General features: G+C 41.1%; 2 protein-coding genes across 5 annotated transcripts in view; one reads left to right on the top strand and one right to left on the bottom strand.

The window, feature by feature from the left end:
* Positions 1-203: 203 nt before the first annotated feature.
* dusp19a (dual specificity phosphatase 19a) lies at positions 204-8,602 on the bottom strand. Its single transcript, XM_060877390.1, has 4 exons — positions 8,210-8,602; positions 5,982-6,028; positions 5,708-5,860; positions 204-674 (listed from the first exon to the last, which is right to left on the bottom strand). The coding sequence occupies exons 1-4, from the start codon at positions 8,430-8,432 to the stop codon at positions 453-455; spliced, it is 645 nt and encodes a 214-aa protein (XP_060733373.1). The 5' UTR covers positions 8,433-8,602; the 3' UTR covers positions 204-452.
* Positions 8,603-13,344: 4,742 nt separating this feature from the next.
* The window catches only part of nckap1 (NCK-associated protein 1), a 58,020-nt gene continuing 46,328 nt past the window's right edge, over positions 13,345-25,036 (top strand). The window contains exons 1-2 of one of the 4 annotated variants that reach the window (XM_060877007.1): positions 13,345-13,711; positions 22,596-22,613. In XM_060877007.1, coding sequence (XP_060732990.1) covers positions 13,604-13,711; positions 22,596-22,613 — 126 coding nt within the window. In that variant the 5' untranslated portion in view covers positions 13,345-13,603. The remainder of the gene's footprint in view (positions 13,712-22,595; positions 22,614-25,036) is intronic. The other 3 variants (XM_060877008.1, XM_060877009.1, XM_060877010.1) reach the window with 3 other exon arrangements.

Genomic DNA, 25,036 nt, shown 5'->3' with positions numbered 1-25,036 from the left:
GATTTTCCCAAAGGTTTTGATTTTCTATCCTTAAATACTTTGAAAAGTGAAGTGAAGTGCACTGTAATGTGTATTAAATGTACATTAAGGGCTTTTACTGTAACTCTAAAAATAATTTAGAACCAATTATTCGATTAGCGTCAATTTGGTTAAGAAGTAAAATAATAACAACACTAACAAGTTAATAAGCTCTGCTGTGTTCCTGTGACTGATTCTCAAGCTTTTTAATAATAACAATAAAAAAAATTGTGTATATATTTGTATGTATATGTATCCTCCAGAACAACTTGTCCTTGCCAGTCTAAATGCTTGTTCCTACTCAAGCTCATATAAGAAAGAAGATCACAATTATCATGGCTATGACCATTTCAGAAACCTCATCAGAAGCCCCGGTGCCTTTACTACTAACACACACACTCACACACACACACACACACACAATGTAAGAGGATTTATGAATGACCAGTTAGACCATTTGCTTGTACACCACTTTGGGGTTTGAAGTTCTTCAGCTGGTCGATGAAACCCGGGTTTGGACATGACGCTGGCCTCGATGACTTCACCTGGGAAAACGCATCATCGAATGACTGGCCTTCTCTCCACATCAGGTATCCGATGACCACAGAGACTGCCCGAGACACACCGGTGTTACAGTGGACCAGCACTACACTTTTCTGTTGGGAGGAAATAAGAGTAGGGTTGGAATGTTATATAATGTAATAGAATCTAAAACAGAAAAAAGGAAGTATGCATAAAATGGGGTTGACATAAAAAGCAAGCAGTTAGGAATGGAAATCGATATGCACCATGATGCTGCTAATAACATGGTAATGTTCACATAATACACACCACACTGCTTTATAGACAAAATATATAGAAATATAACTACAGACAAAAGCAATCATTTCCATTTTTTTAGATGTCATCTATCAAGGAAATTGTTATCTACTATGTGTATATACTGGATTTATTTGTGCATTGATATATGTTTGTAGCTATGTGATGACTATATGTATATATCTACATGTCTATATGTACGTGTCTAAAGCTATGTGTATACTGTATAACTGCGGGTCAATTGCTATGTGTACATAGGAACATGTATACAGCTATGTGAATACAGCTATGTCTATATGGTTATGTGTATATCTGTGTATATAGCTCCATGTCAACAGCTATGTGTATATAACTACATGTTTATAACTATGTGCATATAGCTCCATGTCAACAGCTATGTGTATATAACTACATGTTTATAACTATGTGCATATAGCTCCATGTCAACAGCTATGTGTATATAACTACATGTTTATAACTATGTGCATATAGCTCCATGTCAACAGCTATGTGTATATAACTACATGTTTATAACTATGTGCATATAGCTCCATGTCATTAGCTATGTGTATATAACAACATGTTTTTAACTATGTGTATTTAATTACATGTATATAACTAGGTGTATAAAGCTATGTTTATAATTAGGTGTATATAGCTATGTTTATAACTACGTGTCTATAGCTACATGTATATAGCTATGTTTATGAGGTTATGTGTATATAAAATGTGTATAGCTACATGTTTATAACTATGTATAACTAGGTGTATATAGCTACATGTACAGTATCTCACCTAAGTGTGTACACCTCACATTTTTATAAATATTGTATTATGTCTTTTCATGTGACAACACTGAAGAAATGACACTTTGCTATAATATAAAGTAGTGAATGTACAGCTTGTATAACAGTGTAAATTTGCTGTCCCCTCAAAATAACTCAACACACAGCCATTAATGTCTAAACCAATGGCCACAAAACTGAGTACACCCCTAAGTGAAAATGCCCAAATTGGGCCCAATTAGCCATTTTCTCTCCCGGTGTCACGTGACTCGTTAGTGTTACAAGGTCTCAGGTGTGAATGGGGAGCAGGTGTGTAGAATTTTGTGTTATCGCTCTCACTCGCTCATACTGGTCACTGGAAGTTCAACATGGCACTTCATGGCAAAGAACTCTCTGTGGATTTGAAAAAAGAATTGTTACATAAAGATGACGTGGGCTATAAGAAGATTGCCAAGACCCTGAAACTGAGCTGCAGCACGGTGGCCAAGACCATACAGCGGTTTAACAGGACAGGTTCCACTCAGAACAGGCCTCGCCATGGTCGACCAAAGAAGTTGAGTGCACGTGGTCAGCGTCATATCCAGAGGTTGCGTCTGGGAAATAGACGTATGAATGCTGCCAACATTGCTGCAGAGGTTGAAGGGATGGGGAGACAGCCTGTCAGTGATCAGACCATACGCCACACACTGCATCAAATTGGTCTGCATGGCTGTCGTCCCAGAAGGAAGCCTCTTCTAAAGATGTTGCACAAGAATGCCTGCAAACAGTTTGCTGAAGACAAGCAGACTAAGGACATGAATTTCTGGAACCATGTCATGTAGTCTGATGAGACCAAGGTAACTTATTTGGTTTAGATGGTGTCAAGCGTGTGTGGTGGCAACCAGGTGAGAAGTACAAAGACAAGTGTGTCTTGCCTTCAGTCAAGCATGGTGATGGGAGTGTCATGGTCTGGGGCTGCATTAGTGCTGCAGGCACTGGGGAGCTACAGTTCATTGAAGGAACCGTGAATGCCAACATGTACTGTGACATACTGAAGCAGAGCATGATCCCCTCCCTTCGGAGACTGGGCCGCAAGGCAGTATTTCAACATGATAACAACCCCAAAAACACCTCCGAGATGACCACTGCCTTGAGACAAGGTAAAGGTGATGTGGGGATGTGGTAGCTCAGTGGTTAAGGTGTTCGACTATTGATTGGAAGGTCATTGGTTTGAATCCCAGGTCAACCAAGTTGCAGGGCCCCTGAGAAAGGCCCTTAACCCTCAATTGCTCAGGTGTATAAACTGAAATAAAAAAAAAAATGTAAGTCACTCTGTATAAGAGTGTCTGCTAAATGCTGTAAATATAAAATGTAAATGTAAATGATGTACTGGCCAAGCATGTCTCCAGACCTAAACCCTATTGAGCATCTGTGGGGCATCCTCAAATGGAAGGTGGTAGAGCGCAAGGTCTCAAACATCCACCAGCTCTGTGATGTCATCATGGAGGAGTAGAAGAGGAGTCCAGTGTCAACCTGTGACGATCTGTTGAACTCCATGCCTAAGAGGGTTAAGGCAGTGGCGGAAAATAATGGTGGCCACACAAAATATCTACACTTTACGCCCAATTTGGACATTTTCTCTTAGGGGTGTACTCACTTTTGTGGCCATTGGTTTAGACATTAATGGCTGTGTGTTGAGTTATTTTGAGGGGACAGCAAATGTACACAGTTATACAAGCTGTACACTCACTACTTTATATTGTAGCACAGTGTTATTTCTTCAGTGTTGTCACATAAAAAGATATAAATGTAAAATGTAAGGGGTGTACACACTTCTTTGAGATACTGAATATAGTTATTTGTATGTAACTATATGTACATATACCTATAACGATGCGTATAGTTACAATACACCTATGTGTCACACTTTGTATGTATTTTACTTTAGTAATTTCTTGACATGTAACGAATAGAATTTGGTGGGGGAATGACTGTCATTTAAAAAGTAAAGGAAAAAGCAATATAAGTGAAATAAACAGTATAAACATAAATATTCAACTCTGAGGTGGTGACAACAACTCCACTTTGCATCAGGACGCATCACACCCCCTGCTGTTGATTATTTTCCTATGACAACATGGCCCGGGGGGCACGGTGGCTTAGTGGTTAGCACGTTCTCCTCACACCTCCAGGGTTGGGGGTTCGATTCCTGCCTCCGCCTTGTGTGTGTGGAGTTTGCATGTTCTCCCCGTGCCTCTGGGGTTTCCTCCGGGTACTCCGGTTTCCTCCCCCGGTCCAAAGACATGCATGGTAGGTTGATTGGCATCTCTGGAAAATTGTCCGTAGTGTGTGATTGCGTGAGTGAATGAGAGTGTGTGTGTGTGCCCTGTGATGGGTTGGCACTCCATCCAGGGTGTATCCTGCCTTGATGCCCAATGACGCCTGAGATAGGCACAGGCTCCCCGTGACCCGAGAATAGTTTGGATAAGTGGTAGGAGGTAGTTTGGGGGAGGAAACCAGAGTACCCAGAGGAAACCCCAGAAGCACGGGGAGAACATGCAAACTCCACACACAAGGCGGAGGCGGGAATCAAACCCCCAACCCTGGAGGTGTGAGGCGAACGTGCTAAGTAAAGGTTATCTTTGATATGTAATTCAGGGACAGAAATTTTTGTCTGCTTTTCCCCAAACTGTTGCAATTCTCCTGCACATAATTTATTTTCTGTGGTACAGTTAGATTCTCTGTCTACTCAGGGCACTCGATATAACATCTCCATCATGCCTCACTTTAAATACGTTCCCATACGTGAATGTGGAGAACACACAAAGGCCACGTTCACACTGCAGGTAAAAGTGGCCCAAATCTGATTTTTTTTTGGGGTCAAGTGACCAGGTCAGACTTCTTCAGGAGTAGTGTGAACACTCAAATCTAGCCCAGATCTGATTTTTTCAGATCGGATTCAGACCACTTCCATATGTGGTCATGAGTCAGACCCAAATCTGATTTTTTCCAATATGGCCGCAGTGTGAACAACCAAGGCGGATTTGATGCGACTTTTACGTCAATCTACATCGACATTCGTCACAATTATGCTCCGGCGAGTTCGCACACAAACGTGACTACGCCTACAAAATGGATCAAATAAGCAAAAGTTGCCCTTGACATTCGGACATTTTCAAAACACTGCGTCTCTGTGCTGCCATTACACAAACATTTAGAAAGAAAAGCGAAAATGCTTACTTCCTCCATAACCTCGCCAACTTTAGCGCAACGGCGTGCTGCGTGTGACGTCATTGTTATTGTTCGTTTGCGCATGCGGGTCAGTTCGAAACAGCAAACAGTTCACACTGGTATCTGATATAGGCCACATTTTAAAAGGTAATGTGAACAGCCAAAAAAAAAAAAAAAAATCAGATCTGAGCAAAATATCGCAAAAATTGAGCATTAAGACTTGCAGTGTGAACGTGGCCAAAGTTGAGGCTCGGTGCTCATCTTTCCTGCATCCAGGCCTATCACTTACACATTATAATGCACTTTATCATGCTTCATGTAACCCATACTAGACTAATCACTCTTCATGGCAAAATTACAAGGTGTAAGGTGAAAGAATGAAAGTTTGGCAGTCTAATGGGAACAAGGCTTGATTAACGTGGCTTGAGTCACTCAGTTTTGTGGGGAACATGCTCGTTTTACAGGGGATTAGAAACTTATTTCCAGTGGCCATTGTAATCATAAACCCTTTCACGAATTTTGCCTCATGTGGCAGTGTCAGATTAAGGCTGACTGGCGCTACTATTTGGTAAAGAGGTTGTATGGCAAACAACGGACCTGGCAGCGATATGATCTTTCTACAACAGTATCAATAATGCATGGTGAAAACTCGACATGTATTATTCAGCCACCTGTTGGTGAGGATAAGAGGCTTGTGCCATTGGACTGGCTGTCCAGTATCAGGTAGGCTGTAAAATAAACACTCAGGAAATTACTTTAGGAAAATAAAATATCTCGATTACACCCAGGCTTTTGTAATGTGGTGAGTGTTATGTCCTCTTCAGCCATAAAGTTGGCATGTGGGTGAAAATTATTCAGTGAGTTAAAACACTTACCTCAGCCTTGGCCTGGTCTATGAACTGTGCGCACTCATGCAGGTGGGATATGATGTCAGTGTCGGGCAGATCCAGTATGCTCAGGGTTTTATAGATGAAGAGATCTGGGAAAGCGTTTTCCACACCGTATGCCACATTCAGTATGTGAGTTACCTGAAGTTAATAGGAATAAAATACTTTATGAAAGCTTAAACATAGACGCCAATGGGAAAAATGGATGTTTATAATAATAGCTATTTATTTAAAGTAATAACAATACTATGAAATTCAGTACCTTGTACTTTTTTAAAGTGCCAAAGTCATGAGCTGCATCCTGCGAACCTGTAAACGTTTTAATTTCAATAATTATACAGAGAACACACATATAATTATATACAGTACAAAATAACCTGAAAAGAGCAGACTCTGTTATGTAATATTTCAAAATCTCTATGTATAAAAATCTAAAAGTATTTCTCCTGGAATTGTTTTTAACATTCTAACTGTATCAGTTTCACAATTTTTTATATCCATGAAACTATTAATGTATATATTTGTAATTCAACTGCATGAAGCTCAGTTTCTTGTCTGTGTGGATTTTGTATGCACGTTCTCTCCTCATCCATGTGTTTTCTCCAGGTTTTCTGTTTTCCTCCCACCTCCCATGGACTGGCTAGATTGGCTTAATTGCCCCAGGTGTGTATTTGTGTGTGCACGTGTGTTCTGGTGTCCCATTTAGGGAGTATTCCCTATTCCCACCTCACTCACAGTGTTCCCAGAATAGGCTTCAGATAAACCACAACCCTCACCAGGATAAAAGGCTTACTGAAAGTGTGGGAATAAATAGATCATGTATTAATTGTGCAAGGGTCTTTACATATATATGAAGGGGAAGTGGTAGCTCAGTGATTAAGGTGTTGGATTACTGATTGGTAGGTCCTGAGTCTGAATCCCATAGCCACCCAGCTGCCAACCCCCAGGCCCATGATCAAGGCTCTTAACATTCAGTTGGTCAGCTGAAATTAAACAGTCGCTCTGGATAAGGGTGTCTTCCAAATGAGGTAAATAAAGACATTCTGTTAAGCAAAGATGCCTTTAAAAAATCAGAATTAAAGTACTGTAATGTACCTTATTATTTAAAATGCCAGAAGCTGTCTTAGGTAAAGAAGGTATATCTATATACCTATACCTATATATCTATATATCTATGTATGTCTTAGGTATATATATATATATATATATATATATATATATATATATATATATATATATATATATATATATATATATATCATATGCAAAAAAATGGAGTAGCTTAACATGGATAGAAATAGTCATAGAAGAAAATACAGAAAGTACCAGAAATGAAGAGGAACATTGTATAAATCAGAGTAATTACAGAATATACAATATATGGTAGTTATATATGTAAATGCAAATACACAATTCTAGAGCATACTGTATACACTCTCTCTCTCTCTCTCTCTCTCTCTCTCTCTCTCTCTCTCTCTCTCTCTCTCTCTCTCTCTCTCTCTCTATATATATATATATATATATATATATATATATATATATATATATATATATATATATATATATATATATAGTATATATAAATATAAAATATGCAAAGAACAGAGTAGCCTTATATTGATATATAGCAATAGAAAAATACAGTAATTAAATACAGTATGTAGAGAAAAAATACAGTTTGTCCCCATTTGTGTTACAGTATTGTTAACTAAAATACAAAGCAGCATTGTGTAGTATGTCGAAAATAAATTAAAATAGTGCAATTATAATATCCCCATATTGTGTATACGTACAGTATTATAGTATCGATATGATATAGGGTAGTATTTCCTAGTGCAGTTCATGTATACAAGGTATATCTAGTATTTGTTCTGTACAGTATACAGTATTGCTATAGATTATATTATAAAGTATTATGATACAGACTATATACAGTACAGATAATATGTACTGTAGTATGGAGTCGTACACGCTCTACCTCTGTCCCTCTGTCTGTCTCTCTCTATCTGTTTCTACAGTATTTGTAGAGCACATATTCATTATCTTCTATGTGCACTACAGAGCAGATAGTTTAGAGCAGTATTTCATACTGTATAGAGTGTAGGGAGGATACAGTGTGGAACATTAGTATGGAGTGTTTAGTTCTATAATAGACGTACAGTATATACTATGTAAAGTAGTAATAGTCATAGAAAAAATACCATATAAATTCATATTATATATTATGTAAAGTATAACATAATATACTGCAATATATTAAAGTAATGACGTAAGGACTCAGTGACTAATCATCACACACACACCCACACACACACACACACACACACACACACACACACACAGAAATATAGTATAAAATACATACAGAGTAACATTATATAGTATATAAAGTATAGAGTATCATTATTCAGAATATACTGTACAATGCACATGAGAAAATTCAGAAAAGTCATTATACCACACCTGAGATATTATGTGCTATACTCTTACCCAGTAATAAATAAGGTCTAATATATCCCACTTGGAGATCCCATGTATTGTCCTGAATGTATCCACATGGTGTCTCAGGTTGGACAGTGTCCTCGACCACATGGATGGTGGACCCTTTCCATGTTTCAATAATCCGCCTCCCGCTCAGAGTCGTCACCCGAGTGCATTGCTTCCGTAGATTGGTTTTGGAGAAAGATTTAATTTCTTGGGCAAGTGACTGCATCGCATGTGTGAACGTAGACCTCGGTAGGGCGAAATATGACAAGCTGCAGTCGTTTAGGTAGCCTGATCCACTGGTGTGATCCTTGTTAACTACTGCTCCCGTAGCTGTAGTGATGGGCACCAGCTTTTCTTACAGTCTGAAAGCTGAGACGGTTCATTACCTGGACACTAATACCTGATAGAGTCAGGACAATAGTGCCACCAAGAGGAGCTCATCACATCAGGGGCCACAGGTGAACGACCTGAATGATTCTAGACCGTGCAAATGCTAACCTATGTTGATGGTGTCAAAATCAAACAAAATATATATTTTTTTATGTCTTAGGTTTCCAACATGTGGTCCATGAAGGAACTGCAAGGCATCAATGCCTCGGTTTTCACACCTGAACTTGTGCAATGCCTGAAACTATTTAAACCAGTATAATTAGCAAGGAAAGAAAACACTTGGGTAACTATAAATAAATATTCATTTTTGATTATCTGTACCTAGCCTAAGTATTCATAAAAAGGCGGAAATGCTTGGAGTTCATTACATGCCCACTTTTTTCCCTCTCCCTAAACATTCATTCATTCATTTTCTACCGCTTATCCGAACTATTCTCGGGTCACGGGGAGCCTGTGCCTATCTCAGGCGTCATCGGGCATCAAGGCAGGATACACCCTGGACCGGGGGAGGAAACCTCACACCTCCAGGGTTGGGGGTTCGATTCCCGCCTCCGCCTTGTGTGTGTGGAGTTTGCATGTTCTCCCCGTGCCTCGGGGGTTTCCTCCGGGTACTCCGGTTTCCTCCCCCGGTCCAAAGACATGCATGGTAGGTTGATTGGCATCTCTGGAAAATTGTCCGTAGTGTGTGATTGCATGAGTGAATGAGAGTGTGTGTGTGTGTGCCCTGTGATGGGTTGGCACTCCGTCCAGGGTGTATCCTGCCTTGATGCCCGATGACGCCTGAGATAGGCACAGGCTCCCCGTGACCCGAGGTAGTTCGGATAAGCGGTAGAAAATGAATGAATGAATGAGATGGCGGTGATATAAGGAGTTTGAGTATCATTATAGAACGTTATATAGCATTATTTTTATTATTTCTGAGGGTGCAAGGTGCAGTGCTGGTAGATCTGAGGGTGCGGGGTGCAGTGCGAGGAGTGATGAGGGCTTTGAGGTAAGAGGGAGCTGGTCCATTTTTGGCTTTGTAGGCCAGCATCAGTGTTTTGAATCCGATGCGTGCAGCTACCGAAAGCCAGTGGAGGGATCGCAGCAGCGGGGCAACACTGCAAAATTACTGCAACACACTTCTGGCAGGTCTACCTATACATGCAGACCTGCCAGCAGTGTGTTGCAGTAATCCAGTCTTGAGATGACAAGAGACTGAACAAGTACTGTAGCTGAGCAGCCTGTGTGGACAAAAACGGGCAAATCCTTCTAATGTTATAGAGAAGGAAAAGACATGAGCGTGTTACATTAGCAACATGAGAGGAAAAGGACAGTTGATTGTCCATGGTTACCCCAATGATGCGAGCTGTGACTGAAGGGGAGATCAGATCATTATACAGGGATATTGCAAGATCATGACCTGGGGATGAATCACATGGGATGATCAGCAGTTCAGTTTTGCTAGGATTGAGCTTTAACTGATGAGCCGTCATCCACGATGATATGTCTGGCTGACATGCTGAGATCCGAACAGAAGCTGTGGTATCTGAGGGTAAGAAAGAGAAGATAATTTGTGCATCATCACCATAGCAGTGGTAAGAGAGCTCGTGTGAGGAAATAACTTCACAGAGAGAGATTATACAGAGAGAAAAGAAGATGACCAAGTACTGAGCCCTGTGGGACATCAGTGGAGAGTCTGTGTGTAGCGGATGCCACTCCCGTCGATGTTATCTGATATGAGCGTCCTTCCGGGTAAGAAGCAAACTATTCCCACGCTGATCCACAAAGTACAAGAGTCCTGAGGGTGGACAAGAGAATCTTGTGGTTGACTTTATAAAGGTCGAGGAGGATGAGGTCGAGGAAGATGAGGATGAGGACGGATGACAGCTTGGCTCATCTAGCAGCATGTAGTTTCTCAGAGACATGCAAAAGGGCTGTCATTGTCGAATGTGCTGCTTTAAAGCCAGACTGACTGGGATCGTAGAGGTTGTTCTGTGAGAGATAAACAGACAGATGATTATAGACAATGCGTTCAAGAATTTTTGAAAGAAAATAGAGAAGTGATACCTGTCTGTACAAAACAAATAGAACCCAGTAAAACACTTGGAAATCATCAAATGAATCAAAACAAATATAATAGTAAAAAAGTAATGAAAAATTATATCAATAAAAAAAATTTACTTTTAGTAAAAATCATTAAACTTATGAACGTTTCAGTATATATTAAACAAACAAACAAACAAACAAACAAACAAAAAATAAACCAGTCAATCAATATTTAAATATGTATTTAATTCATACTTTTTTTTAGCTTGAAGTATATTTAATTCAATTCAGTTTTGTATGTAGCTCTTTTAACAATAGACATCGTCTCAAAGTAGCTTTACAGACCATAAGAAACATCATAAAAAAATTTTTTGTCAAAATTGTTAATAAAAAACATTAGACATACATTTAGATAGATAGATAGATAGATAGATAGATAGATAGATAGATAGATAGATAGATAGATAGATAGATAGATAGATAGATAGATAGATAGATAGATAACATAATAGTTTGACAGACAGACAGATAGACAGATAGATAAACAGACAGACAGATAGACAGGTAGATAAACAGACAGATAAATAAACAGACAGACAGACAGACAGACAGACAGACAGACAGACAGACAGATAGATAGATAGATAGATAGATAGATAGATAGATAGATAGATAGATAGATAGATAGATAGATAGATAGATAGATAGATAGATAGATAGACAGTCACTCATTTCGGTCTTTTGTCACGCTCTCCCGCCACACATTGTATTTGTCACGTAGAAAAACTGACTATCATATATTAGGAGGAGATGTGGTAGCGTTTAAGGTGCCGGACTACCAGTCAGAAGGTTGTGAGTTCGATTTCAATGTCCACCAGGCTGCCACTGCTGGGACCCTGAGCAAGGCCCTTATCCCTCAGTTGCTCAGTTGTATAAAATGAGATTAAAAAATGTAAGTCGCTCTGTATAAGGGCATCTGCTAAATGCTGTAAATGTAAATGTATATTTAATATGCCGCAGCGCCCAAAATGTATCAGTCCGCACCGCTGTCTCTATGGAACCGGGCAGGAATCAAGCGCGTCTCCCCTGGAGTTCTTAGTCGACCCTGACACTTATCAGCCAATCAAAAAAGAGGCTACACCATAGCCAATCAGAAAATAGCACTATTGTATCTGGGTAAGATTTAACGCAACAACCAATGACAAAAAAGCAAATCCTGTAATTGTTCAGCATCATCCTCGTTCACCCACAGAGAAACCCACTGGAGCTGCGAGCATCACTTTGAGCACAGAGTAAGTCATGATCTCCTGTTGTAATGTTACAACAAATTCACAACTTGTTTGACACAAACAATGACATTTTGACTGCTGTTAGAGAGTTAACCAGATAATCAGCATCAGTTTTTCATGAGTGTCTGTAACTTAGCCAACAGTTTTATAGCCGGTTCACTGACAACACCTGCTCAGAACAAGTAGTCTAGGCCAGTGGTTCTCAAACAGGGGGCCCTGAGATGGTGCCAGGGGCCCCGGTTCACTGACAACACCTGCTCAGAACAAGTAGTCTAGGCCAGTGGTTCTCAAACTGGGGGCCCTGAGATGGTGCCAGGGGGCCCTGGTTCACTGATAACACCTGCTCAGAATGAATTTATCATAAATTAAATCTCAGAAAAATAAGGCTACTAACAACCAGCACTACATTGTATAATGTATTATGTTTTGTTTAATTTAAATATTACGTTTTGGAATGTTTTATGGCATATCTATCTATCTATCTATCTATCTATCTATCTATCTATCTATCTATCTATCTATCTGTCTATCTACTACACAATGCTGCATGAGCAGCATGTTGGTTCTGGCTTGTGTGATTTCAGAGACAATGTAGAGGTCAACAGCAAGCAATAGCAAGCTGGCTATTTTTTCCCTAGATGAACAGAAATTAGCATCTAAAAAAAATTGATTGCGTTTGTCAAATCGTGTAAAGTCCCGGACAACAAACATGGCTGCCACGGCCTAAAGTAATGTTACAACAAATTCACAACTTGTTTGACACAAACAATGACATTTTGACTGCTGTTAGAGACGTTTTCCAGATAATCAGCATCAGTTTTTCATGAGTGTCTGTAACTTAGCCAACAGTTTTACAGCCTGTTCACTGACAACACCTGCTCAGAACAAGCAGTCTAGGCCAGTGGTTCTCAAACTGGGGGCCCTGAGATGGTAAATTAAAGTGTATTGCATCGTCAATGTAATAGGTCACTTTTAAAATCATGTCATATTTGATATCACGGGCACGGTGGCTTAGTGGCCATTGATGCATTCATCATTGCATCTGTCTTTCAAAGATGTCAACTAAAAGGCAACTAAGCATTCTCTCATTCGCCATGAGAGGAAAGCCCCCTAAAAAGGCCAGGGTGCAGGATGCTGGCCCACAGACAGATAAATAAACAGACAGATAAATAAACAGACAGATAGATACAAACAAACAAACAAATAAATAAATCCACGGATTCATCTACAGATTTGCTGCTGATCTTAATGACAGAGTTGTTCAGTCTAAGACCTTACAGAGGAGCTCGTCGTGCTTTAGTGTCTTTTGCGATTTGAGACACGTCCCATGATTTTCCAAATTCCAGGAATTCAAAATGGCGGATCCCGAGTGAAGTGTGCTGCGTAGTGCGCGCTTTAGGGATCGGGACACGGTCCTGCGTTGGTGTTGCAGGAAAAGAACTGGGCTGAGGTTTGATAGACGGGGCAACACCTAGTGAAAAAAAAGAGAGAGAAAGCGGGAGAGGAGGAGGGAGAGAGAGCGAGCTCGACCAAGCCTTTTAGCCTGTAATATGGGCTTCATTTAAACACTATTTTCAGCTGTTTTAGCTTTTTTTTTCTCTCTTCTGACACTACGGACAAAACGGAGACGGGTTTTCTTTCGGCTTGAATTAAAATAAGAAAGAGAGAGAGAGAGAGAGAGAGAGAGAAAATGTCTCGGGGTGTGCTGCAGCCGAGCCAGCAGAAACTGGCCGAGAAACTGACCATCCTGAATGACCGGGGTGTCGGGATGCTCACCCGCATCTACAACATCAAAAAGGTACAAGAAGCTCCGGCTTTCAGCTCACACACGGCTCCTAAAATGGCTGCATTTATCCCACAAAACGCTCTGATGTTGTGTCTCTAACTAGCGCTAGGTTTAAATCCCTGACATCCTCATTAAACACGGCTCGGGTAGGCAGGAGAAGGAATAAAACCACACATAACATATATATATAAAACATATAAATAAACAATGTGTTCTGGCTGCGATTCATCGTTTAGGATCATCTCCGTGTAGATACACAGGATTCGGCTTTCGATGTTGACGTTAGACGCTAACGCTAGCTCGGTTACGCTAACGCTAGCAGACGCTAAGGCTAGCAGACGCTAAGGCTAGCAGACGCTAAACGCTAGCAGACGCTAAACGCTAGCAGACGCTAAGGCTAGCAGACGCTAAACGCTAGCAGACGCTAAACGCTAGCAGACGCTAAACGCTAGCAGACGCTAAGGCTAGCAGACGCTAAGGCTAGCAGACGCTAAGGCTAGCAGACGCTAAGGCTAGCAGACGCTAAGGCTAGCAGACGCTAAGGCTAGCAGACGCTAAGGCTAGCAGACGCTAAGGCTAGCAGACGCTAAGGCTAGCAGACGCTAAACGCTAGCAGACTCTAAACGCTAGCAGACGCTAAGGCTAGCAGACGCTAAGGCTAGCAGACGCTAAGGCTAGCAGACGCTAAGGCTAGCTCGGTTACGCTAAGGCTAGCAGACGCTAACGCGGTATAAGCTCACGGTTATTGTTTCATCAAGTATCCGCGAGTAAACGAATCGGTCATGGGGTGAATTTGTTTAAACGAATTTTTGGACCAAATCTGAGTTTCATTTACACAGATTTATAGCCGCGGTACTTAGCTAAGGTAGCTGGATAGCTAATGCTAAAGGCTAATCGTTTAGCTGCGGGTTGATGGAAGCTAAATTAGTTTCGTTATAGCAGTAAATATATTTATACACGTGTTCTACTACTATTAGTGATAATTTCCTTATGAATAATAACTATATTATTTTTACAAGTTATAACAATATTGCTATTGACCGATATATGGTTGGTTTGTTTATTTATTTATTTATTTATTTGGTATAATTGCATATTACAGGAATCGTGTGTGTGTATGCTTATTATATTATTGTCAGATTTTTTTTTTGTTAGTTTGTTTATCTATCTATCTGTCTATCTATCCATCCATCCATCTATCTATCATCCATCCGTGTGTTCTTCTTAATTTGACATAGTTGCATAATTAAGATATGTTATAGTAAGTAATTATTGCTATTTTATACAAATGAAATAAACATTTAGGACGCTTAATTAATAATCGTAATTATTTATAACAATTGTGTAATAATTATTTAGTTATTCCCACATTTTGCTTGTTTAATTTGTATTTTTTTCTTTATTTAATATTTATGAATATAAATATAATATAAATTTTTTTGTCTTCATTTATTTTGCATGACTACAAACGAAACCAGTTTTAAAAGTATATTAAAGAAATTTTTGAAAATTATTATTAACAGCTATTTGAATCTGAATAGTATGTATTTAATATTATTATACCCAACTAATGTTTATAATAATAAACAATATATTGTAGGAAATGTCTTTTTTTCTTTAAATATATTTATTTAAAAGGATTTCTTTGGCATGACAACACACAACAGGAACCTTTTTAAATGTTTTATTTATTGAACACAAGAACGACAGTCATGTCTGTAAAAGTCTTTAATTAATAGTAGTAAAGTTGTAATTTGTGAGTTGTAAATAAATTTTTGGGGGATTTAAAAGTGAAATCAATTTTTTCACACTTTCTTTTTCTTTTTTGTAGAATTGAGACTTTGTCTGTGAAATTCTGAAAAGTTTGGCATTGAATGAAAATCATTTCAGAGTGCAGTTAAAGAGCCTCTGTAGAGTTTTCTGCTGTATCGTCACTTTAGTGCTGTGTGAAAGCGTGTGTTTGTGCTCTGTTCTCTCTGATGGGGTGTGTGTGTGTGTGTGTTGTGCCTGGGTTACTCTGGGTTGTATACGAGTGACAGTAAAGTAAAGTAGTGTTATTTGAGGTTTCATCTGCTTCCTGTTTGGGTCCACAGGTGTTTATTGTGGTTTGCAGATGTGGTTTGTCAGTAGTAAGGAGTCAGAAGTCAGGAGTGATTTGGCCTTCAGTGGATTTAAATCAAAGATTATTTTCTGTCGTCTCTGACTGTCATCACGAGTAACTCTCTTATCACACAAGCAGACATGATGCTGAGATGGGTGTGAAGGAGTGTGTGCTACTTATAACTAGGGTTGCAAAATTCCGGTAATTTTCAAGGCTGGAAACTTTCCATGGGAATTAACGGGAATATATGGAAATAAACTGGGATTTAAAAAAAAAAAATGCAGAGTTGCCTATAAGAAGGAACTTAAATGTAGTTAAAAAAAATCTTGCAGCATAATTTTGTTTAAAACAACAAGATTTAATGCAATTTAAGTTGACTTGTACCCTGCATTCCTCAGTCACTTGCACACAGCACACTGTTTACTGGAGGGCCATCGAGGCCAAACCCCCTGCATGTACATGCATTCTTCCATAACATGCACAGTAACACTTTTATTTTAGGGTCATTTAACTTGTTTCTTATTAGCAGGAATATTAATAGAATATTGGCTATTTATTAGTACTTATTAAGAACATATTAATGCCTTATTCTGCTTTACCTTATTCTACATTCTTAATTGTACCCAATACCTAAACTTAATAACTACCTTACTAACTCTTAATAAGCAGTAAATTAGGAGTGTTACCACATGCAGATAATTTGATGACACCACCCCCACCACCACCACCACCACACACACACACAGTCACTCGAGAAAAAATGCTTCATTTCACATTTTGATTGGGACTTTTTTAGAAGGGAAAGGGTGGGGGATGCTTTCATTTTACAGCAATCATAGGGAAATAAGTTTATTACAATTATTAAGATTGTTTATTACAAGCATAATATTTATTATGCTTTTGTGTTACTCAATGAAAGAATCAGTTAAAGTTCTACTTACAATTAAATCAGTCAAGACGTCATTTTTAAAATTTGTATTACCTTGCATGTATGTCTGCTTATGACCAAACAAAACTTTTATTTATGTTTGTATATGATATAGTTTATATAAATTTCCCTATATTTCGAAATAATTCCCATAAATTCCCGTAAAGTTTCCAATTTGAAATATTTCCAAAATTCCCCAGATTAAGTTCCTGTGGAAAGTTTCAGGAAATTTACCGGAAACTTTCCGCCCCTTTGCAACCGTACTTTTATAACTCTTTATGACACAAGTGGGTTTGTTGTGTGTGTGCGCCTCTGTGTGCGAGCAAGTGTGTCTGTGTGCCCCCTGCCCGAGAGTGTGTCTGTGTGCGCGCGAGCTCCCGAGAGTGTGTCTGTATCCGTGCGAGCGCCCGAGAGTGTGTCTGTGTCCGTGCGAGCGCCCGAGAGTGTGTCTGTGTCCGTGCGAGCGCCCGAGAGTGTGTCTGTGTCCGTGCGAGCGCCCGAGAGTGTGTCTGTGTCCGTGCGAGCGCCCGAGAGTGTGTCTGTGTCCGTGCGAGCGCCCGAGAGTGTGTCTGTGTCCGTGCGAGCGCCCCAGAGTGTGTCTGTGTCCGTGCGAGCCCCCCAGAGTGTGTCTGTGTCCGTGCGAGCGCCCCAGAGTGTGTCTGTGTCCGTGCGAGCGCCCCAGAGTGTGTCTGTGTCCGTGCGAGCCCCCCAGAGTGTGTCTGTGTCCGTGCGAGCGCCCCAGAGTGTGTCTGTGTCCGTGCGAGCGCCCCAGAGTGTGTCTGTGTCCGTGCGAGCGCCCCAGAGTGTGTCTGTGTCCGTGCGAGCGCCCCAGAGTGTGTCTGTGTCCGTGCGAGCGCCCCAGAGTGTGTCTGTGTCCGTGCGAGCGCCCCAGAGTGTGTCTGTGTCCGTGCGAGCGCCCCAGAGTGTGTCTGTGTCCGTGCGAGCGCCCCAGAGTGTGTCTGTGTCCGTGCGAGCGCCCCAGAGTGTGTCTGTGTCCGTGCGAGCGCCCCAGAGTGTGTCTGTGTCCGTGCGAGCGCCCCAGAGTGTGTCTGTGTCCGTGCGAGCGCCCCAGAGTGTGTCTGTGTCCGTGCGAGCGCCCCAGAGTGTGTCTGTGTCCGTGCGAGCGCCCCAGAGTGTGTCTGTGTCCGTGCGAGCGCCCCAGAGTGTGTCTGTGTCCGTGCGAGCGCCCCAGAGTGTGTCTGTGTCCGTGCGAGCGCCCCAGAGTGTGTCTGTGTCCGTGCGAGCGCCCCAGAGTGTGTCTGTGTCCGTGCGAGCGCCCCAGAGTGTGTCTGTGTCCGTGCGAGCGCCCCAGAGTGTGTCTGTGTCCGTGCGAGCGCCCCAGAGTGTGTCTGTGTCCGTGCGAGCGCCCCAGAGTGTGTCTGTGTCCGTGCGAGCGCCCCAGAGTGTGTCTGTGTCCGTGCGAGCGCCTGAGATGAGGGTAAAGTGTGTGTGTGTGTGTGTGTGAACGACCATGCTGCTTTTGAAAGGTTTTGTCCTGGATTCAGTCCAGTTCTCTACATAAAGAGGATTGTGGGACATTGAGCACAGTCTTCTGTGTTAAACTTTCCCACTCCCTTTAGGGTAATGTTCATCCCCCTATACATACACACACATGCTCGCTCGCACACACGCATGCGCACACACACACACACACACACACACACACACACACACACACACAAACTTTACCCTCACTCTCTCTCACTCATCTGTATTCATCTTTTCAGTTCTTCCACAAGTCTATTTCTATTAACAACTTGAATGTGTCCAAAAATGTAAGTTCTAAAATCCTAATCTTATGTCAATTAAACGAAAAGACGGTAGCAAAAAAAGTGTAAAAAAAAAAACTTCATTTAGATTTTATTTTAGTTTATTTAGAGAGTGCGTAAGTTAATTTGAACTGAACTGAATTTAAATTCTGATGATTATGGAAAAGTAAACATCTGAGTCTGTCCTTGTGAGCATCTGCTGCTCTTTGACATTCTCCTTCCTGGATGAAATCTTGTATAAAATCAGTTTATACGCTGCGATTTGTAGTGAGCACACAATCTGACTTTGCTAGACCACCTTTTCCTGAAGGGCTTCTTTAAAACCTCCACGGTAACAACGAACGTTAAACACACCGCTAAGCTAACAGAAACTCTCACACTCACTACTCTGTGAATATCTAAAGCAGAGTTGCCTTTTTATTTTAATTAAAGCTTATATGTCTATGTCTATGTAGGTATTACTTTCTTTCTTTTATTTATTTTTATACTTCTCATCTGTTCATCTATCGGAGCCAACACTCTGCTGCATGATTTCCTGTTGCTTAGCAACTGACAGGCTGTGAGATCAGTGCTTGGGGGAGAAAATCGTGGTTTTTTTGGTGACGTAGCAGAGTTTGGAATTGTGAAGGATTTGGTGTGTGTGTGTGTGTGTGAGAGAGAGAGGGAGAGGAAGAGGAATTCCCAAATATGTCATGCCATGTGTGTATCAGTTGTTTGATTTAATTTGAGTCAGCGTTCCTGTGTGTGTGTGTGTGTGTGTGTGTGTGTGTGTGTGTGTGTGTGTGTGTGTGTGTGTGTGTGTGTGTGTGTGTGTGTGTGTGTGTGTGTGTGTGTGTGTGTGTAAAATGTTTTGTGTAGAGATTCACACTGACGCTCGCTTTAAATGAGGAGCCTCAAATCAAATAGCTGTCAGATAATCGAGTTCTGATGGACCGGCGCTGAATTAGAGCTGGGAAGCGTAGTGTGACTAGATGATAGCAGTAACGCAGTACATTACGTCACAGCACCAAAATATAATGTTGCTGTTTGTTTGTTTTTTTGTTTGTTTGCTTTTTGCAGATATCGTTAAAAAAAAAGATTGTCCCGGTTAAAGCAGTGGTCTTCACTATTTTTTTCATGTGAGCCACACTGATAGGACAAAGTCAATAGGAGAGCCACATTCACCGCAAATTATGGCAAGTTATTCAGTCTTAAATCGCTTATCTGCTTAAATACAATGTACAATATTGCAATACAATAATTACTTAAAAATCATTCTTTATTATGCACCTGTCAAATTGGTAACTGAGACAAGATGATTTCCAAGATGATGCTCCCCATCAGTTACCTCTTTTGTCACTGTCACATTGCTTTGTCGCTGTTCATTTTGTGCGCAGGATTGTTTGATAAGAAATCGATCCATTTTTTAGTCCGTGTGTGTTCAGTAAACACAAGTTGTTAACTAGCATGAAACACAAACTAGCTTCTGGCAGGCCGCCAAAAACTGGCTGTTGCGCAGAACGTCAGAGTCAGTGACGAGTCAAATAATATATATAAATATATATTATTATTTGTAATAGAGCACATTTGTTTTTCTATGCTTCCCTGAGTGTTTTTAATGTTATTTAAATGAAAAATAAATTTTAACCACATGATCATATCATCGTATTATTTACTGCCATGCGAGCCGCATGTTAAAGCATGGCGAGCCGCAGGAGGCTCACGAGCCACGCAATGAACACTGGGTTAAAGAATTGCACGAACAAGCACCGACGTTCCTAGTAAAGTGATTTTCCATCAGCACCATGATGACCGGTGGTCATTGTTTTACATGTATATGATCCCATTTGGCAGTTAAGGGTTAATTGTGTTTTTTTTTTTGAGGACCCAGCTGTGGGGGTGGGGTGGGGTGGGGGGGTTTGAGGTAGCAGCTTGGCATTTGTGGGAACCGAACACACGACCTTTCAATCCGTAGTCCAACATCCAACCGATGAGCAGTTACACCATGTTATATCGTGCAATATTCACTACTACTCACCCAGCAGTTTTATTCAGTAGACGTTCGAGTTTTATAATTGTCAGTAAAAGGTTCGAACGCCGTGGTAACATCCGGCTCGTCACACGACGCACATCCGCTCTCACCCAGCCATAAGAACACTTCTCCACTGACTGACTGTGATCGGAAGCCTGTCACACGTTTATCACGTCAGACGATAGCCTTCAGGAAAAATGTCCGGCGAATCCGATCTCACGTACGTGTACAGGCTCGAATTTGGCGATTTTTGATTGACAGTGAAACTTAAAAACGAACGAGAGGCAAGATGATCAAAATTGCTGCTGCTTTCATCTTTACTGTTCATTAGAAGAGGAAAGCTGTACCTTGAAGTTATTACATATTTCCCAGCACCGTCTGTGCACAGAAACGCTTTGGTTAAAACTTTATCGCTACAAACGTTCTCGTCCGCATCCCAGACCACCTGCGGATGTGGTTTGTGTAGATCATGCGTCTTTCCTTTGATGTGGTCCGAATCCGAGTGTAAACACGCAACATTGGTCAACATTGGTCGCTCTATTACGTGCAGTAAGGCTCCTCACCGGTCTCGTCTGTGCCCCGCATCGTTCCCAATGTCACTCCTGCTACGTGTGCTGTCGAAATGAAAGATGTCATGACGTCATCAGTTAAACACACACGAGCGTTACTTTACTTTAGTACGAGTCACGTTCAAACGAAACAGTTCCAGCGCAACCAAACTCTCACCGTGTTCCACAGGGCCGCGCTTTCTGCTCCACACGACTGCTTACCAGATTACCAGATTTACCTGATGATGATAATTACCAGGTTATCACGTGAACCATGATCTGTTTCAGACCAAACTGCCAGCAGCCTCAGTAGAGACACACCTATACACCTACAACACCTTAACTTGAGGATGAAGTAAGAAATGATTACGTATATTTCTTTTTCTAGAAGGAGGCAGAAGTCAGGATCACTGGTGTCTCGGTAGATGGAGGAAGACAGAGACCTGCAGATGGAGGGAGAGGAAGGGATAGATGGAGGAGGGAGAGAGGGAGGGAGAGATGGAGGAGGGAGGGAGAGAGAGGGAGAGATGGAGGAGGGAGAGATGAAGGAAGAGATGGAGGAGTGAGGGAGGGAGAGAGAGGCATTTTAGAGAGAGATGTCTGGTGTAAGAAGTTTTAAAACTTCTTACACCAGGAACAAGAATTTTCTCTCATGGTTTCAGGTTTTTGGACTCAAAGGTATAGTTTTCTACATAGACGGACAGACGGGTAAACGAATAAAGCGATAAATAGAGCGGTAGTCGGATGGCATAAAATCGAATAAATGCACAATAAAGTTGAAGGCACAAGTCTACCCCAGGCACCGAAGTGGCTTTAACGTGCAGCGGGAAGCAGAAAGACTCAGGAAGCCGACTCTTATCTCAGAAAACGAGCGAATCCTCAGAGGAGAGAAATAATTTCACGCTGAAGGGTGCGTCCTACATGACGTCAACTTCTCTCCGGCTCCCTGTTACACGGCAGCGTTCGACGTCTGATCGCTGTTTAATTTTGTATCAGATTATCACTTTAGCTTCTTAACTATTCAAAAGAAACCTGTGTTGCGTTGATGTTGACTTTTGTAATGAATTTTCCCTCACACTTTTGAAGCAGGTCACGTCTCGCACGTCTCCGCACGTGAGAGGTGTAGTCCAGTCACAGTAATTGTTCCATTTTTAATTTATTTCTTCAAATTTTCCCTCACATTGTATTGTTGTGACATTGTTTCTCTCTTTTTTTTTTAACATTTTATTAGTTCTATTATTACGTAAAGTACGTTGGCTTTGGCCTCATGTTATCGATTTCTTTCCTCGCATGTCATCCTTTCTGTAACAATATCAGATTCGTTAATCCAGACAGACCCTTGTTTGTTTGTTTGTTTGTTTGTTTGTTTGTTTGTTTATTACTTTGTTTATTTTTTTTTTTTTTACATTTATTTTAATTTAATTAATTTTTTTCCCCGAAATCGGATCCACAGATATGCATGGTAGAGAAATTTGGAAACGTTTCTGTGTTTTATTGTGTAATTCTCTCTGTTTTCTGTTACACTGCTTCCCCCCCCAGCAAGGACAAGTTTGGAAGGTTTGCACAGCTTTTCCACCTTCCTCCCCCCCCCCCCCCTTACAATCTTGCTCCCTACCTCCCTCGCTCTCTCCGTTCCGTCTTCCTACCCCTTGCTTTCCAGCCTCATGCCCCATGATCTCTCTTTTCTTCTCTTCCTCTTCCTCTCTCTCTCTCTCTCTCTCTTTCTCGTTCCATATGCAACACTGACACACACACACACACACACACACACACACACACACACACACACACACACACACACACACACACACACACGCGGCTCTCTCGTTCCCAAACCGCACTACACACAGACGGCTTTTTTTGTTTTTGTTTGTTGCATAATCATCATTTTTATTCATCGTTCATTCATGTTACTTTTTTGTTGCCAATTTTTCCCATAGCATCAAAATGTTTTTTACGCTGTCTTTTCCAGGCATGTGCTGATGAACATCGAGTCGATTTCAACCTCTGAACCTCTCAACCAATCAGGGTGCAAGTTGGAGCGCATAAATGAAAAAAATAAATAAATAAAAAAGGCATGGAGGACAAAGTGGCGGTGAAATATTAGTCTGGCTAGTGAGTGAATATGAGGAGATATCTGACCGGTTGGTGTCTTTAAGACAACATGCTATGTCTTTGACCTGTTCTGAAGATGCTTCATCGACTTATGTCGTTATGATATAATGTTACACAGATAAAACGTTTTTTTGTTATTAAAACGTCATCGACATGTTACGAAGGTGCTATGCCAATAACGTCATTACAATGACCTTATGTCATCGTTAAGACGTTAAGATGATTTGTCAGTAAGATGTCATGATGCTGCAGTGTTATGCCATTAAAACGACATATCAAGACATGTTATGAAGACGTCATTAAGGCGTTATGTCATGAGGGTGCTATGTCATTAAGACGTTGTGTCATTAGGATGCTGTTAGGCCAAAGAGGAGATATATGGATGTGTTGAAAGAGGACATGAAGTTAATTGCTGCAAGAGCAAACGATGCTGAGGATAGAGTTCGGTGGAAGCAGATGATTCGATGTGGAGACCCCTAAAGGGAAAAGCCAAAAGAAGAAGGTTTCTTTAGGATGCTGTTATGTTATTGGTGTTATGTCATTAGGCTGCTCTTATGTCATGAAGACGTTATGTCATTAGGCTGCTATGTCATGTCACGAAGACGTTATGTCATTAGGCTGCTATTGTGTCACGAAGACGTTATGTCATTAGGCTGCTATGTCATGTCACGAAGACGTTATGTCATTAGGCTGCTATTGTATCACGAAGACGTTATGTCATTAGGCTGCTATTGTATCACGAAGACGTTATGTCATTAGGCTGCTGTTGTCACGAAGACGTTATGTCATTAGGCTGCTGTTATATCACAGACGTTATGTCATTAGGCTGCTGTTGTCACGAAGACGTTATGTCATTAGGCTGCTGTTATATCACAGACGTTATGTCATTAGGCTGCTGTTGTGTCACGAAGACGTTATGTCATTAGGCTGCTGTTGTCACGAAGACGTTATGTCATTAGGCTGCTGTTATATCACAGACGTTATGTCATTAGGCTGCTGTTGTGTGACGAAGACGTTATGTCATTAGGCTGCTATGTCATGTCATGAAGACGTTATGTCATTAGGCTGCTGTTGTGTGACGGAGACGTTATGTCATTAGGCTGCTGTTGTGTGACGAAGACGTTATGTCATTAGGCTGCTGTTGTGTGACGAAGACGTTATGTCATTAGGCTGCTGTTGTGTGACGAAGACGTTATGTCATTAGGCTGCTGTTGTGTGACGAAGACGTTATGTCATTAGGCTGCTGTTGTGTGACGAAGACATTGTCATTAGGCTGCTGTTATATCACAGACGTTATGTCATTAGGCTGCTGTTGTGTGACGAAGACGTTATGTCATTAGGCTGCTGTTGTGTGACGAAGACGTTATGTCATTAGGCTGCTGTTGTCACGAAGACGTTATGTCATTAGGCTGCTGTTATATCACAGACGTTATGTCATTAGGCTGCTGTTGTGTGACGAAGACGTTATGTCATTAGGCTGCTGTTGTCACGAAGACGTTATGTCATTAGGCTGCTGTTGTGTGACGAAGACGTTATGTCATTAGGCTGCTGTTGTGTGACGAAGACGTTATGTCATTAGGCTGCTGTTGTGTGACGAAGACGTTATGTCATTAGGCTGCTGTTGTGTGACGAAGACGTTATGTCATTAGGCTGCTGTTGTGTGACGAAGACGTTATGTCATTAGGCTGCTGTTGTGTGACGAAGACGTTATGTCATTAGGCTGCTGTTGTCACGAAGACGTTATGTCATTAGGCTGCTGTTGTGTGACGAAGACGTTATGTCATTAGGCTGCTGTTGTCACGAAGACGTTATGTCATTAGGCTGCTGTTATATCACAGACGTTATGTCATTAGGCTGCTGTTGTG

Source organism: Tachysurus vachellii, chromosome 8 (genome assembly GCF_030014155.1).
Source record: "Tachysurus vachellii isolate PV-2020 chromosome 8, HZAU_Pvac_v1, whole genome shotgun sequence".
Lineage (NCBI taxonomy): Eukaryota > Metazoa > Chordata > Actinopteri > Siluriformes > Bagridae > Tachysurus > Tachysurus vachellii.
Note: the sequence above shows the minus strand (reverse complement) of the source record. Positions and strands in the feature narration are given on the sequence as shown.